General features: G+C 41.7%; 1 protein-coding gene across 6 annotated transcripts in view; it reads right to left on the reverse strand.

The window, feature by feature from the left end:
* Window positions 1–18,059, reverse strand: part of CCNY (cyclin Y) — a 305,165-nt gene that overhangs the window by 51,115 nt on the left and 235,991 nt on the right. For 5 of the 6 annotated variants that reach the window (XM_025396336.1, XM_025396335.1, XM_025396332.1 and 2 more), the window contains 2 exons: window positions 17,309–17,343; window positions 2,187–2,287 (listed from right to left, as the gene is read on the reverse strand). In XM_025396336.1, the coding sequence (XP_025252121.1) occupies window positions 2,187–2,287; window positions 17,309–17,343 (136 nt within the window). The remainder of the gene's footprint in view (window positions 1–2,186; window positions 2,288–17,308; window positions 17,344–18,059) is intronic. The other variant, XM_025396337.1, reaches the window with a different exon arrangement.

Raw genomic sequence — 18,059 nt, forward strand, 5'->3', positions numbered from 1 at the left:
GAAGGAAGGAAGGAAGGAAGGAAGGAAGGAAGGAAGGAAGGAAGGAAAGAAGGAAGGAAGGAAAGAAGGAAGGAAGGAAGGAAGGAAGGAAGGAAGGAAGGAAGGAAGGAAGGAAGGAAGGAAGGAAAAGAAGATACTTTTTAAAAGCAACTGAATTACAGACTGAAGGAGTTTCAAATGTGTGCAGTGCAGAGACCATGTCTTCGGGTCAGGGAAGCCCAGTATCTACACTGAAATCTCATAGCTAGCTAGCTTGTTCCTGCTCTTCAGCTTCTCTGTTCTCTACATTCTAACCCACAGTTCATTTAGAAGTGGCAGGGGGACATTGTTGGGGGAAGGGAGGGCAGCCATCCACTTCCATCTGGGGTCCTCAACCTTGGCTGCCTGTCAGACTCTCCTGGGGAGGTTTAAAAATCCAGATACCCACAGTATACCTCAGCCAGATTCAATCAAGATCTGTTAAAAATCCAGATACTCACAGTATGCCTCAGCCAGATTCAATCAAGATCTGTAAGGAGACCTCAATCGTCAATCATCAGTGTGGTTTTAAGCTCCCAGGTGACTCCTAGGTGCAGCCAGGGCAGGAACCAGTGATTTACACAGACAACACATTTCTAACTTAGGTGCTTGTGCCTCCTAGACTTGACCAACGAACTATCAAATTGTCACACAGTTCTCTCACCAGGCTAGTAAGTGTCTGTATCACAGTCAGTGGCAATTTTAAGTGGTCCAAGGATAAAAGTGTTGAGCAACTAAGACAGAGCCACTTGTGAACCCCAAGAGCCCCCACTGCCCCAGGATAGGAAACTGTGTTACTCTGCCCTGGCTTCCAACGAGAGGAGTCCAGGATTAAAGGGAAGTTAGCAGCTTCTGCTCTGGGCTCCTCAGAGATTGAGCAGAAGCCAACAGTCATGTGGCACACAGATCTTCAGGGCTTTCCACTTCTCTCCGCAAGTCCTAATAACTTAATATGGAAAACACTTCCAAAGGTACTGCACATCCCATTTCCCCTCAGTAAACCACAGCCCAAGGGTAAACGTGGCTCAGGCAAGGGCACACATGGTGGAGCTAAGATAGAGCTCTGTGAGCACTGCCGGTGTGAGTTTATGCCCACCAGTCACTTCCCGTGCACTCTGGTGCTGAAGACGTAAGGGAAGAGGCTGCATAGCCATTTAGATCCTGGAAGCACGGAACCTGAGAGGTGAGAAGAACCTTCTCCTCCACCTTTTGCCTGGAGCAGACACTGACCACAGATGGTTATAGTCCTCACTGCCTAACTGATCATCACCTGCGGTCATACTCAGAACAGGGCTTCTAAGCCTGAAAACCTGGCCCACTGAAATGGATGAATACTCCTTATTTAAAATTTAAACACTTATTTCATATGCTGACATGTATTGTGAAATGTGTGCTTTCTTCAACAAATATAGAGACAAAATTCAGATTTTTTAGAACAGAGCTGCTGACCACAGGCCCAAGCACATCAAGTTCTCTATAGTCCCTGCTAAGGGTCGTTATTACCATAATGCTAGTGGTACAATAAAGGAAAATCCAGTGTTCCCTCCCTCTTTGAAGTATGGAAACTGAAGCCCCATAAGGGAAAAAAGTTTATCCCAAGACTCCCTTTTTCTCCCTCCCTTGTAAACTCCATTTAAAAATATGGAATTAAAGGCCCCCAGAAAGGGTCCCACCCATGTCTTCCCTGTTGGTGAGAACCGTCATCAGAACTCAGATCTCCAGACCCCAGGCAAGTGCACCTTCACCAGGCCAGGCAGGCTTTCTACTGGAGCCCTGGGTCTTCAACTGGGAACACAGGAGTCTTGTTTTATTTAGAAGGTAAAAAGTTAGTGGAGTTATGCCAGGATGGCTTCAATAAAAAGTGCAAGGGTAGAAAGCATGAACAAAAATCAAAAATACATTTTAAGTAATCTACATTTAAAATACTTTAAAATTCTGGTCTTTTAATGTAAATATGTAAAAATATTTCGAATACCCCACATTTAACTACCAAAATTATTTTTTAAAAAGATTTCCTGAATTATCAGTGCTACCCCCACTCCCACCCATCCAATCTTATCACTCCCAGACCCCACAACCAACCAGCTTAGCTGTCAGGTTAAGGAACAGAAAAAGCATTCAGTTAAGTTTAAAAAAAGAAAGAAAGAAACAACCATCCATATACCCACCATTTAATTGTATACTTGAGGTTTGGTTGACTGACTGTGCTATCATCTAGGAAAATGGTGGAGCAGGAACTGTATTTCCTTGCTATTTGTCCTGGAGGATGCTAGAAAACAACAGCAACAAGATTAACATCACCCCCTTAACTTGAGATAAGACCACAGAGGAAAAATGTCTTAGCAAGAAAATGTCAACATTACCACCAAGAACAGTACAAAAACATTTTATTCATAAAATGAACTTCCTTGCTCTTCCATATATAAAAGTCACCAGGACCATGCCTAGTCCCTAACTTCCTGCATCAGGAGAACAGTAAACTCTTGCAATCAAGCATCAAAAAGTATGTTTCAGAGTCCACGAAAATCACCTGCCCCATGGCTTGTATGAAACATGGGATCTACTACACTAACAAAAGCCTGCAATTTAGATGGTGGCCTGGTTTTATGCGTAAGATCAAGACAAGTGTCCACTGTACCCACTTTCCTTACTCTTGAAATACAGTTGATTTAGGGGCCATGGAAAATGCAACCAATGTTAATTTAGAATCTCCTGATTAATCTGCTTGAATTTCAGCAGGTAAAGTTATAATGAAAAAAAATACTGCTTTGTTAAGGACAAAATAAGTTTTAAAGGGGAAGATTATCTGATACTTTTGAAAATACAACCAATGAATGACTTTTAGGTAGTTCTTTGTGTGGTCTTATGACAGGTTCTTTCATAATTGTACAAGTGCTGGGCTCTTTGGGGAACTTTAGAACAGAATTTCTTCTAGAAGGTACCGGTGAAGTAAATAGAATTTATAGCACACACTGATGACAGCTAGCCGAACACTAAATAGATTTCTGGCAACAATCGGGCAATATGATAAGTACACATCAATCTGGATAGCTCCTGATCAAAAGCAAACTAGAAAAAAAATTAAACTATGCAAACAAGTTTCCACGTGCCTGATGCTATGTTGAATGTCTGAGTGTCATTTTCAGCAACAAAAAACCCAACAATTCCTTGGGGATCCCAATATCATATGCCTGACCTGGCTGCCTGCAACATACCCTGGGTATACACAGTTCACGAATTTAGTAAACGAAGCCTCAATGTTAGAGACCAAATGCCCTGTTCAATATCTTAAAGTTTATTTCCCATTTAATAAGATTTCCTCAGTAATAAAGTAAGGAAAATGTGAGGCAGCCTGAGAAATATATAAACAACGTTATAAACAGAATCTCTTCTCAAAACTAGATAACAAAAGATACTAGTTACTTCTTTGGGGTTCCAATTTCTTAAATCACAGTTAGACAGCACCGCACTGCTGAAGCATCCTGACCCTCGGAGCCCTAGTCTCACATCAACAGCACACGGGTCAGAAGGAAAGAACCACAACGAGGAAATTCAGAAGCTAAGGCCTCTCCCCAGGGTTCTTTCCTTAGGCTTACACTCTCAAGTGCCTGTGTGGAGACAGGGCACAGAGAACGCTTGTGAAATTCAAGTCTCAAGTCAAATGTCAGTTTTCACATGGCATTTAACATCTATTAAATGAATCACATTTCATTAAGACAATCCAGACATTAAAAACAATTCTCTTCCTCTTTTTAAACTCTTGTAGCAATCACATGTAAGTCATAAAAGACATACTAAAGCCTCAGACTCTAATAACAGCTATTACTATAGGTAATAAACTAAAAATGCTTAGTGAATTTTTCCTACAGATGTAAAATCTACTACAAACAAAAATCTGTCTTTAACACAGACACTATATTTAACATTAAAAGCCAGTAATTAAATTTTTTCTGGTGTTAATAAATTTTTAGAGATATGGGATAACTTTAGAAATCCCAACAACGAAGGAAAAGGACAATAATATTTCATTTGTGTTTCTTGTGGGGTTTCAATTGTTTCCTCTGATGCAAACTCCTTCCCGATTAAAATTTAACAGGGCTCGCAAAGAATAAACGGTTTCCCTAAGAAAATATAAGCCATGAAGTCAGGGAAAGAAGAGTGATACATGGGGCCATGGGATCCCTCAGGATACAGAGAATATCCCATCATAATCTAGGAAGTAACCTTTGTGAGTTAATGGGCAGGACACCCCTCTGTGTGCACCGTCCCTAAGGTTCAGAGAGTTAACTCAAAGCCAGCCACACAAAGGGACCCTGCCCTGGACTGAGGACTGTCCCAGGGACGGGTCTGAGCATCCCAGAACTAAGGGCTGATCTGCCAAAGCCCTCGATCCCAGGGGGATGCCAAGCCAGCTTTTAAACTATTTAATAACTTTGAAACTGAATAAAAATCCCAAATATTGAGTTATAAAGACTTTAGTTTCAGAGCATCTCAACACTCTAAAGACCATTTAGGCACTAAGTCATTTGTTGACTGTCAGGACTACAAGACTCACAGAATGTGAACTTCGCTTAATCTGAACCCCACATCACTAAAAAGCTGAAATAGCTGTAATCCTTCCACCAGAAATGCTCTTGACCCCAGGGTTGTCTCTGGTTTTTGTTGTTGTTGTTGTTGAACTGGTTCTCTCAGGGTGTGGCGGAGGAAAGTACAACACCTCCTGCTGTGTGGTACTATCCAACAACTGACTGATGCTTGGCCTCTGGACGCAGCAGAGGCACATCACTCACAGAACAGGGCACTCTAATTTGATAGTTCTCATAAGCACACGTGTGTCAGGTAGTTCTCAATGTTACTCAAAATGTTTTTGTTAATGTATTGCTCCATGATTCTGAAAACACTGGTATGTTTGTACATGTGTGTGCACGCGCACACACAGACCCTGCCACTTAGGTTCCCATCTTTGCTAGTAAATGACACGGCAAAGTGATGCGCTGGAGAAACAGCAGGGCATGATTCTTAGTAGTCAATCTGACTTGGACATAACTAGCTGTGTGACCTGGGCAAGTTACCTGGCCTCCCTCTCTGTCCCTCAGTTTTCTTAGCTGTAAAACAGAGATGAAAATGACAGACCCTAACTCATGGGTCTATCAGAAGGAGTGCATGAGTTAGTATTTGTAAAGCACCTTGAGCAGGGCGAGCATGTGGAAAGCACCTGTCAGTAATCGTTAAGTAGAAACTGCGTTAAACAGGTCAACAAAGCGACAGGGATGTTCTTTATGCCTAACGCTTACAACATTTTGGAAAAACATAAAAGGAAAAGCCTAAGGCAATGTTTTACTTACAAAGGAGGGGCATCACCCTATAGACAACTTAGAAAGATTGTCCCAAAAACAGCAAGTGTCTTAGCGAGAGCACAGATACTATAGAGTCAACCACGAACTGCTTAGAAGAGGAGCCTGATGAGTGAGAAGCCCAATTGTGAATTATTCTAAAGAAATAAAATTTATATCTTTGAAATAATGTGAACCTTACAGATTAAGTTATGAATATGCAGAATAATCAAATTTTAGAGCTAGACTGAAGCAAGTTCATTTAGTCCACGTATTCACACAATGTCTACAGTACAAAATGTGATTTACATCAAGGTCCACTAATACATGAAAACTGCTGAATGACATATTTAAGAAGAACAAAATGTGATTTACATCAAGGTCCACTAATATATGAAAACTGCTGAATGACATATTTAAGAAGATTTTATTGAAGAGTTATCATGTGTCCCAAATAATGAGATTATCCCCTTAGATAATTCCAATACTGATGTACGTAGGATACAAAGATACATGGATATGCACATGTACATGCACATACAAACATACAATCAAAGTGCAGGATGAAGAGAAGGAGGAAGCAGAGATAAGACTTCCACTGGACCTTACACAATGACCCCAATCTTTCTCCCAACTATTTCAACTGCTCCCAACCGCAACACCTCCTCAAACCCTCCACCCATCTCCATGCTGAGCTCCCCACAGGGAGTTCGAGTCACAGAACCCAGAGGCCACCAGACAGCGTCCCCTCACTTTCTTGCCTCTTCTTCCTTGGCAAATCGGTCATACCTCCCTCTACCTGGAGTAGAAGCCCTAACTCTCTTCAGGCCAGAACTAATTAGTCCCTTGGCTTCTCCAAAATGTCTTTCTGAACTGGCTCAACCTCCACACTTCCTCCCCATTCACAAAAAACTCTAAGTCTGCTATGCAGATGGGTCCTCTGCAGTCCTCCTACCAATTTGATATTTGAACTGAAGTTTTTTTCTTTCTGGGGTTTCCTCCTTGCTTTCTCCCATCTTTCTGGCCACTCAGTCTCAGTCCCTTTGTGGACTCTGCTTCTCTGAATTTCCTTAGATGTGATGGTCTTTTCTTCTTCCTCTAAACACTTTCCCAGAGGACTCTCACCCACTTTCATTAATTCAACTTCCTTCTGCCCTCTGTTGAGTCCCAAATCTCTCCTCTCCGGCCCCAACTTCTGTTCTGAGCTCACTACTGCCTGGCTGACCCCTCCATCTCAATGTTCCTCATGGGCACCTCAAATGCCAAACTAATTTGTTCCTCTAATCAAGTGTAATGGTTTAAAACCAGAAATCCTCATTTTCCTTTCTGTTGGTTTCCTTGTACCAAGTACTATCAATTCTACTCCAAGTACACTTTCACATCATCCCTTCCCCTGCACCCCTCTAGCCACTATCGGGTATATGAAAGCCACATCGTCTCTCACCTATATCACTGCAGTAACCACCTTGCCTCCAGGCTCACTCCTCTCCAAACCATTCTTCTTCAAGTGCTACTGTCACCTTAATACAAAGCAAATCAGATCGAGTTGCCTCCCTGCCTAGATGGTTCTGAGGTTCTCCACTGGGGAGAGGCACACGAGTCAACTCTCCATCTCTCCAGGTTCACTGTTTACTTCCTCTTTCCCTGCACACCACACTTGGACATAATTCAAAGATGAAAGGAACAATGGCCAGTTTTATTTAATGGCCATCAAGGATGAGCCCACAGTGTTCTGGGTTACTTTATGTGTATTCATTTAGAGCTCACAAACATTCAGAGCCCTGCAATGCAGGTAGAATTTCCATTTAACAGATAAGAAGATCAGAGAAATGAAGTAGCATTTCCAACATCAAATCTAAGACACCAGAGCATAAAGCCATGTTTGTCTGACTCCCAAGCCCGTGCCTCCCTCCCTGAGATTCTGCAGCCCTTCCCTTGAGCTGTTCTCTCCTAAACCTTCTCATATAATACCGTAAAGACCTTTTCCCCTCCCTGACTCCACTCATCCTTCAGCACTCTGCTGACAGTGCTTCCTCTAGGTGCCTTCCCACTACCACCAGATCACCTGGGCTGGGCACCCCTCTGTGTGTTCTATGCCCATGTTCACCCTCCACATTACCAGTCACTCTCCATTGTCGTTTCTGGCTCAGTTTTCTATGTGTGTCTAGGGTCTAGACTGCAGGTATCTTGGAGGTACAGACTGGATAATTTTCTTGAATCAGCAAATGAAGAACAGCTCCATCTCGGGACTAGAGTACTTACTTCCCCTAACGGTGGGAAGTCATCTACCTCCATGACGGCACAGGATCCTCTGTGAGGGAGACCACAGTGTGGCCACAGCAGCTGTGTTACGGCAGAAAGGGGCATGCTGTGTGGCAATGAGCTGGCCACAGGGGCCTGCACCATTGGGCAGTGAAATGCTGACACAGGCAGAACACACGAAATGGGGCATGGCAGGCAGATCAAGGAGCCAAGTTCACGTGGACGACGCACTCCAGACAGGCAGCACGGGAGCACAGTGGAGTCAGAAAGCTCAGTGCTTGGCTGCAGCTCTGCCACTGACGAGTTGTGTAAACGTGGCCAAGTTACGTACAGAGGACAATCACACATACTGGCTTGATCGGGACAGCCGTAGTTTATCCCTGTTGTCCTAGAATAACCAATAATAGTACCCTCTTTCATAATCAATTAAAATGTATAAGCCTATCACCTTAAGCTTAGCCTCCCTACGCTTCAATGTCTTCATCTATAAAATTCAGATACAGAACCTGCCCTTCATTGTGGTGCTATGAGGAATAACACCTGTAAAGTGCTTAGCACGTACATGAACTCAATAAATATTAAGTCACTTTACACTTAAGAGTCTCTAGGCTTTAACTTCCCATTTTCAATGACAGTCTTACTTCCTAGAAAGGTTTGTTAGGATTAAAAAAAAAAAAAAAAAAAGCATTAAATAATGTAAGGGCCAGGCACGGTAGCTCATGCCTATAATCCCAGCACTTTGCGAAGCCCAAGTGGGAGAATCAATCGAGCCCAGGAGTTCGAGACCAACCTGAGCCATACAGCAAGACCTCATCTCTACAAAAAATAGAAACAAATTAGCCATGTGTGGTGATGCATGCCTGTGGTGCCAGCTACTCAGGAGGCTGAGGCGGGAAGACGGGTTGGGCCCAGGATGTCAAGACTGCAGTAAGCCATGATTGTGCCACTACACTCTACCCTGAGTGACAGAGTGAAACCCTGTCTCACAAATAAATAAATAAAATGAAGTAATATTACTAGAGGAAAATAAGCAGTAAAAGTTTGTGAAAGGAAGTAATATAAGTGAAATCTCTAAATATGAAAGCTCCACAATTTTTTTTAATCTTAAGGAGGGCAAACTATGACCTTGATAAAGGAGGCAGGTTTCAGTCTGCAGCCTCCTTGGGCCACAGAGAAAGGACATTTGCACTGGCATTCCTTGACTAGGAATGAACGAAAGGCCTGCTAGAGTGCAGAAGTGGAGGGGAGGCTGGGTTGCGGGATCACACCTGCCACCTGCTGAACTCCCAGCTCACAGATAGTCTCCATGAAACCATAAAGGCCACTCATTTTGCAGAAGTGTCTTTGCCTTATTCACACAGCTAATACAGGGTGGAGTGGAATTCAAGAACTTTGTGTGGAATTCTGAAGCCTGTGAAACCCAGAGCACTGATTAGCAAGAGCAGGTGTGCTCACAGGGGGATGCCCATACGTGGAAGGCACCAGGCTGGGAGAGAGGAAAGCACCATCATCACTTTTCCAAGACCACCAGGGGTCACAGAGACACAGACAAAAAGCAAAACTATGAAAAAATCTTCCTCTCTGACCTCAAAGTGTTCACAAACTAATGTTCCATAGAAAGAAAAAGAAGGTGCAGGTTAGGCACAGTGGCTCATGGCTGTAATCCCAGCACTTTGGGAGGCCAAGGCAGCTGGATCACTTGAGGTCAGGAGTTTGAGATCAGCCTGGCCAACATGGTGAAACTCTGTCTCTACTAAAAATACAAAAATTAGCTGGGCATGGTGGCGAGTGCCTGTAATCCCAGCTACTCAGGAGGCTGAGGCAGGAGAATCACTTGAATCCAGAAGGCAGAGGTTGCAGTGAGCCAAGATCACATCACTGTACTCCAGCGGGGGTAACAGAGTAAGACTCTGTCCCCGTACCCCCATCCCACAAAAAAGGGTACAGCTTTTAGTAGGATCGATTTTTTACAGCAAGACTAAAGTAGAAGGCAAAATGCCCATGGAGTTAAGAATACAGGTGAACCAAATCATTCTCTATGAAAGCGAGAAAATAAACCAACTTTGGATCTCAGAACAAAAACTGGAAAATGCCAACTTTATGGTAGAATTCTGCTCTGTAGATATGTACTTGGCCATAAAAAGGAATGAAGTTCTGAGATACATGGATGAACCTTGAAAACATTATGCTAAGTGAAAGAAGCCACTCAAAAAAGGCCATATATATATAATATGATTACATTTATATAAAATATCCAAAATAAACAAATCTACGGAGACAAACAGTAGATTAGTCGGGGAGGGGAAGGAGTAGGAATGACTGCTAATGGGTACAGGGTTTCTTTTGGGGGTGATGAATATGTTCTAAAATTGACTGTGATGACAGTTGCACACATCTGTGGTTATACTAAAAACCACTGAACTGTACATTTTTAAAAGGTGAATTTTACATGTTAATTGCATATCAATAAAACTTACTTTAAAAAATAAGTTTTCCATTAGAAATTAAAAAGTCAAAGGCCAAGGTCAAGAAAAAACCTATGGGATAGACTGGAATTGGACATTTAAAGTAACAGTATGAATTCATGATTTCTGAAATGTCTGTTTCCTAGCTACACCTGCTAAATGGGCCTAGAAGCAATAACACCCCAGCAGCAATGAGCACACATGGTGTCCAGACCTTGGTTCTAGTACCGTTTGCCACTAAAAGGAATCAGGACTCCCTGGAGAAATGGCTATCCAGGGTTGAGGCAAAGGTACAAGATGAGCCTGGAATATCTTATTGTGCCAAAGAGCAAAGGAGTTCTCAAAACAAAATGAAAGGATGGAGCATGTCACAAGAACACAAAACCAGTGTCAAAAGACTGCCACTACCCAAATCTAGGACAGTTTGAGCATCAAAATATTTAAGCAGAGGCATGAACTAGGTATCACTGGAAAAGCAGAAATCCAGGAATCTGTACTGAAAATGGCTGGATGGACAGACAGACGGACAGACGGGAAGAGAAGGCTCTCCCTTGAAGCAGAACAAAGGGGAGAGGAAGTATGGCAGGGTTGGAAAACCACCATTCTGTAACCAAAAATAATAAAGATTGGTTCAGGTAAGCCTCATCAACAGATGCTAAATCTGGGGGTGGGGATAAAGCACAGGATATCTATATGGTTTTAAAGTACCTGCCCAGAGACTGCTTGTTAGTTGCCAAGGAAAAATGAGTAAACAGACAGTGGAGAATCCAGGCAGCACCTTGTCCAGTAATTAAAATCAATACCAGCAACAAGAGTCAGATGATACTGCCTGCCTCTTGATTTGATGCCTTGAAAAAGGCAAGGGAACACTCCATGTAGTACTCTGGCTGTAAATGTTTAACTGAATCCTTCGGGCAAATCCAAAATGAGAAACATTATGTTATTATTTTAAAAAAACAAAAACAAAACAATAAAAAAAAAAACCTGACCCTGTATTCTTCCAACAGTGTCAATGTCCTGAAAGACTGAGAAATGCTGAGGATCTGCTCCAGATTAAAGGACATCGAGGGTACATGCCAACTAAATGCCATGTGTCAGCCTGGAGTGAAACCCATACCACAGACAAACACGCTGTAGTGGACATTACGGAGCCACGTAACACCGCTGGAATATGGTCAGTTAATTAGAAGAAACACATCAATGTTAAATTCTTTATTTTGACAATATTGTGGTTACACAGAGAACAGTCTTGATCTTAGGAAACACACAGTGGAGTATTAGGGAGAAAAGGCAGAATGCAGACAACCTACTTCCAAACAATTCAAAAAAAATAATAAAGGACAATGACCAAGGATGTGCAGAATGTGAGAGAATACTGGTTTAAAACTGATGAATCTGGCTACAGGGTAGATGAGAGTTTTCTGTATTATTATTATTCTTATTATTACAATTATTCTGTAAGTTTGAAATAAAAGTTAAAACATATATATGTATACACACACACATATATATACACACACGGATATATATACACACACACATATATATGTATCTATAAAGTCAAAGAACAGATTATAACACAAGGCTAAGGGTAACAGAGTCTGCTTCTTAAAGGGCTCTTCTGACAAAGTTCTTGCTTCAAATACAATGCTCCTTCAAGGCTTCACTTGATTCCTTTCTTCTCTCTACTCCAGAAGTCCCTGAGCAAGGTGATGAAGTTGAAAACTGAGGAGGTTAGGAGAGCAATGAAGTGACAAGTAGAATGCACAGCAAAGACGCACTCAGTGCCTGCCCAGCTAGCAGGAGTGGTTGTGCTTCCCCTGACGCCAGGAATGGCAGCAATGGAACCAAGAGTCAGTGACTGACTAAAATGAGAACAGCTCCTTCCCACACGTAGCAGTGTCTGAGCAATGTGAAAAACAGGCAGCTGTGGTCAAGAATTTGTGCTGGCTAATTAAGGGATGAGATCCTAACACTATATACAAAAGATCAGGGCTTCCAACATAGAAACTTCCACGGAGAACACACCATAGGTTACCAGGATAAATCGTAACATCAGCTCAGTGGCCCCTTCACTTGGGTGTCTTAACAAGGACAACGTAGCTTTCAAAATGACCTTTCACAAAGGCACTAGGGAAGCAATTCCACCTGTCAGCTGCCCTGTATTTGAATGGGCCATTAAACTTTACAAGTGCCACTTCCTTTGTGCCTCGTAACAAGAGTGACAGCATGAAGGAAGGGAAGAAGAAACAGAAAGAGGTAAGAAAAGAGACAGTCCCCCACAGACATAACCAATACACTCAAAGAATTGATGTCCTACACAAGCTTCTCAACGTACCAGTATTTCCACGTGTAACATTATCATTTCTAAACATTCCGCAAAAAGAAGAAGAAAAAACAAAAAGAAGAGAGAAAATAACAAAATATCTACCCTATTTCAACATCCCTGGGTGAAGCAGAACAGGAGGTCTGAGAACCAGGGCATCTAAGGTTCCTTTAGTGACATGAAAATCCTGTACTCTCAATTATTGCTGCTACTTTTCTATAAATTTGAAATTATTTCAAAGTAAAAGCTGGATTTCTTAAATCTTACTGGATTTTTTAAATTTTTACTGATATTTTAAAACTGAGTCTTCTTTCACATCCTCCAAGCATATGGCACTGATGCTAACACAGCAGCTGCTCAATAAACTCTCATTCTATTAAGAGCAAATCTTCCAGAGGCAAAAGCAAGATTAAAATGTTTTAAATTTCAGTTCCTAGATGTAGCTCACTGTATTACTTGACTTTTATGACTTACAGATGAAGCTTATAACCAGAATAGACACCATTTTACAAGGAATCCTATTCCTACCTCACTCAAAACTAAAAGGCAGAAACTGATTTGGAACTGAACTACATTAAGAGCAGCAAACTATTCAAGTCAGTATTCCCCAAAGGGAGCTGAACAGAATATACTCCTCCCAGAAAATCTTGGTCTTAATGATTATGAAAAAACTATATCCATACTCAAAATACCAGCAAGACTTTCATCAGTTTTGATATTGAAGTTTGAAAATTAAATCAAATTTACCTAAACTCCAATGGGCAATAATAATACAACATACATATATGGTGTTATAATTAGGCTGCAAATCATTACCTTCCTTGAGTCAAGTAGGTCTGAAATTACGACCCATCCTAGGAGATAAGAGAACTGACATTTCAAGATGTTTCCAAGACTGCCCAATGAGGGCTTGAACAAAGTTCTTTTGGCTCCAAGTCCTGCTAATAATGTGACTCTTGCTTAGCTGATAAGTAACACTCCCTAGTTGCTTTACTTACTCACAAAGTTTCCTGAACTATCACCAGACTCAGTGTTGAGACAAATGCTTTGTTTTTTTTTTTGAGGATGACACTACACACAATCCCCAGTCTGGTTTTCTCGTTTCAAAGTGCACCTACGGCAAACAAGACAAAGGAAGCTGGCTATTCAACTCCTGATTCGTTCTGTTTTCATATCTTTTTTTTTTTTTAACTTCTTAGAATAATCCATTCATTTTTGGTATGCTATCACCAGGTAGCAGGAAGATAATCATAGAAAAGTTAGGCTAAGGTAAAAAGCATGCATTCTCTCTGAGTTTCAGAAGTGACTTTTTTTTTTTTCAGGAGTGATTATTAACTCCAACCACCTACAATGTCACCCACAATCTATAATCAAATATTTTTACACTTTAATTAAAAGATTCATAAAAACAGCTAACCTTTAAAAAAAAAAAAAAGCAAATCAAAACGTCAGCAAATTTTAAACAAAGTATACACTTTAAATAAAGCCCTTTACACAGCCTTTTAAAAATACGTGTATCTTTCATATGCATTAAATTTTCCTAGCTGGGCGCAGTGGCTCATGCTTGTAATCCCAGAACTTTGGGAAGCTAATAAGGTGGGTGGAACACCTGAGGTCAGGAGTTTGAGACCAGCCTGGCCAACATGGCAAAATCCTGTCTCTACTAAAAATACAAAAATTAGCCGGGTATGGTGGTGCATGCTTGTAATCCCAACTACTTGGGAGGCTGAAGCAGGTGAATAGTTTGAACCCAGAAGGGGGAGGCTGTAGTGAGCCAAGTTTGTGCCAATGCACTCCAGCCTGGGGGACAGAGCGAGACTCCGTCTCAAAACAAACAAACAAACAAACACAAAAACTTCCTATAACTGTTCACTTTAATTACATCTAAAACATACGTGTGGATTAGAATATTAACCTTTATAATTCACCCTGGTTGAACTTGCTGCCAAACATCCAAAGTGGTTCGTTTTCAGGTTTCAAGCCTTAAAACCTGTAATAATTCCTTGAGAAGTGGTCTCCTTTCACTTAATCCTCTGAGTCTCTCTTGGCTGTTTTGAGTCACTTAAAGGCCCTTCTCATTTTCTAGCCTGGGGTTCCATTCTCTACTGCCCCATTCCCCGGAGAATGTCCTGGGTCAAAGCCCACTCTTTTCACTTGCTCATGTGTGTTGTTTGCTAGAAACCAGAAAAGTCCTACTTTTCTCCACCTGGAGGAGGTTATTTCCCCTGCAGTTATCATGGTCCTGGGAGTAGAGGTGAACACCCACCTTGTCTTAAATGGCTTACCTACACAACTCTATTCATTTCTCTTAAATAGTAACCTCTTTGTAGGTTATTTTAGCAACATGCACTAAGTGGGTTCTTCAAAACTTGAAAGAGAAATTAAAGAAACAACCTCCCTCACAATACGGCAAATAAAAAATGAAATGGTATAATAAGGGTGAAAAATAACTGTCACTCCAGAGTTCAGTAACAGACTAAATGATAAATTTTAGTTGAGATCCATATTCAGAAATGAACCCCAGAGACTGTGCCACACAAATTTAATTATAAATGTCATCTCTAACTCAGATAAGCAAGCTAAACAACCTCTGTCACACGGGAACCGGTGTCATTATCTGAGGAACACAGAGGGTGCGAGCTAAATGGGGTACTGAAGCAGACCACCTGGAACTCAACCCAGGCTCCACTGTCTACTTGGCTAACTTCTTTGTGCCTCGGTCTCCTCATCTGTAAAACAGTAATACTGAATTGTACCTACCTAGCACGGCCATTGTGCTAACTAAATGAGTCCATTAAACCAATTACAGCAGAGCCTGGCACACACGCTTTAAAGCACTCAGCAGATGGTACTGATTATTATTATTGCTCGTCTTTTCTCCACCGTTCTAACTTACTATTCCCAAGTTTCAAAACCTGCAAAGTACAGCTGCTTTATTAGCCTAATTGAATCTGCAGGTAATTTCACTCAAATGATATTTCAGCTGGTTGGACTGGTACACTCCCACGGCTTTTCCCAGTGTGGCAGGACTGATGGCACTCATTTGCAGTGAGGTCTGTTCACAGTTTGGAGGGTCGTGCTCCTTGTTACAGGGTCATCTGTTATATAAGAAACTTAGCACCCAGATTTCTTTTCTATAGGAATAGGTGCATTTGCATAGATCTCAACAACTGTGCAATTTCACTCTGTATCAGCAGATGTGATTTTACAGAGGTTTGAATGCTGGGCTGGGTTTTAGAAGCTATCGTGCATGAGAATGCATGACCTCCCATTCTAATCCACGTGCTGGGTGCAGAAGGTGTGTACTCAAGTGTGTGGCAGATGCTAGGACTGTAAAGGACACAAAATGGCAACATTAGGTGTGTGCCTGGGTGGAGGGCAGGGGTGTTAAAAGAGGTATGCAGGTTAGAACTGTGGGAGCACATCTCTGTATCATCAGCCGCAATGAGAACAGAGCGGCACAAACTCCTATCCTCTTTCTTCAATGCACCTTCCACGGAGCTGCAGTGAACAGGAAAGATGGCCTGGATGCAGTTCCAGCTCTTCCCTTTCCCTTGCAAGCTCCTTGGCAGGCGTGCTAATGAGTGTAATGAGTAGGAAAGCATTCAAGTGCACCCAGCAGGCAAACAAATGGAAGCAAGGATTTAGAGAATTTGTTCCAATCGCTTGAATTTTTATATCCAGGTATACACTGCTTTAAAAAAAAAAAAAAAGCACAGCAATTTTCATATTTTCCTCATGACACAAATTGCAATTTCAAAGGTGCTTTACACGGATGTTTTGAAATTTAAGGAGCTGAGAGAAAAATTCACAGATTGCTTTAAGAATCTGCTAAAAATTATAAGCCCTCTGACCCCTAGAAACTGTATATGTGCATATATATTAACACTGACTACCACTAGCATCATGTCCCTGAAGTGTAACAGCCCAGCTTATGAATTTCTTCCCAACTGCATTTTGTCCATATTTTCAAAGGGCAGAGAATACAATATTATGGCTTTAGTCTCTTTAATACACAGCTTTAGGACTAAGTATTCCAAGATCTGCAAACACATAGATGCAGACAGTCTAAAAATCCTGAGAAAGACCCTTGTATGGTTCTGTTTTTAGAATGAGGACTTAGAGCATACTTATTTTGATAATTTACACCTGTTTTATCATTCCATACCTCTTGGAGAGTTTTCTTTCCTAAAGGGGCATATTTCTAAGAAGAAGGGGCGGCTAGGACTTGCCTGGTACATAAGGTGTGGAGGAGGCGCTGGAGCCAGCCAGCTATACCTCTGCTCAAGGAAGGAAGAGGGATAAAGTATCTCAACGGGGCACCTGCACCTGGCCACCAGGGGAGGGAGACATGGCTAAGAATGGCCAAAAGACTACAGCCAAATGTTTGAACATCTTTTTTTAATTTAGTGTTATCAAGTTTATCCTCTTTCTTCGAGCATCAGAAGAACATGCAGACTCTACTGGACCCACAAATAACAAACGGGAAGAGTCAAGTGTGGAGACAGCCTCATGGAAAACAATTATGTGTTTATTCAAATGAAACTGAGCTACAAGAGAGAAAGAGTAATTTGGGGGTGAGGGTAGAGAAAGGAAATGATTCAAAATTAAAAAGAAGTGCCTTTCGCTTGGACTTGCTAGGTGATGTTTGATATGTTATTGTTCACACACATCATCTCATGAACAATAGTGGTCTAGGGCTTCTGGAAAAATATTTGGGACAGTGGACAGATACCGAGTAATGCTTGTCAAATTACAAACCAAACTAAGCGTAAGTACACTGCAACATTCTTCCAAGTATCTACAAAGCACATGAGCCATTTTTATCCATCACAGACACAGTTATTTCAGCTCTTTATACTGTACAGTCATTATGAAAAACACAGGGAGACAGCTTCACTTACATGGTTAATGAAGAGACTCTTGCGTTTTTCTCTCACTGTGAAAACAAAAGATGCAACAGAAATGTTACATGCCTGCATGCCAACCCCTGGCAGGTGGCTGAGGACTGGGCCCCTGTGTCGTGGTCCCATCCTTCCACCAACCAACATACCCACTTGCTCATTTATCAAACATAAGAATATGGGACCTGCACAAATGCAGATCTGAATGAACTTGGCTCACAAAGGGAAATATACATCCATTTAAACAACGGCACCATAACAATATAACTGCAGCTAAAATCAATTAAGAGGTAACAGATTTCCATTAACTGAATAAAAAAGTAATTAGTAACCGTCATGAAACTCATATGCATCTATTAGTTTAACGAAATTAACAAATAATAGGACTATTTATTCCCAACCCTACCAGACCCATAAAGCTCCATAGCATATAAGGGAAATATAAATAACAACAATATTTAGAAGGCATTGAGATCCAGGAAGACGACGTACATCAGTGGCGTTACTTATCATGGAAACCCATTATTCTCCATGCTGGGTGCTGGTGAATACAGCTGAGCTTCTGTCTGGGAGGCCCCTGGAGCTCCTTGTGGCACCCACCCCCAACCCCACAAGCCTGACAGAGGTCACCATAATTGATCCTGCTCTAACAAGGTGGCTTCTCACACTGCTGTCTGTACACATGGCCTGTGTTGAGCAGCTCAGCCTCCAGTGTCCCCAGACACCAGTGTTTCTCAGAATGGGAGCCTGC

The sequence above is a fragment of the Theropithecus gelada genome, chromosome 9 (genome assembly GCF_003255815.1).
Source record: "Theropithecus gelada isolate Dixy chromosome 9, Tgel_1.0, whole genome shotgun sequence".
NCBI classification, from domain to species: domain Eukaryota; kingdom Metazoa; phylum Chordata; class Mammalia; order Primates; family Cercopithecidae; genus Theropithecus; species Theropithecus gelada.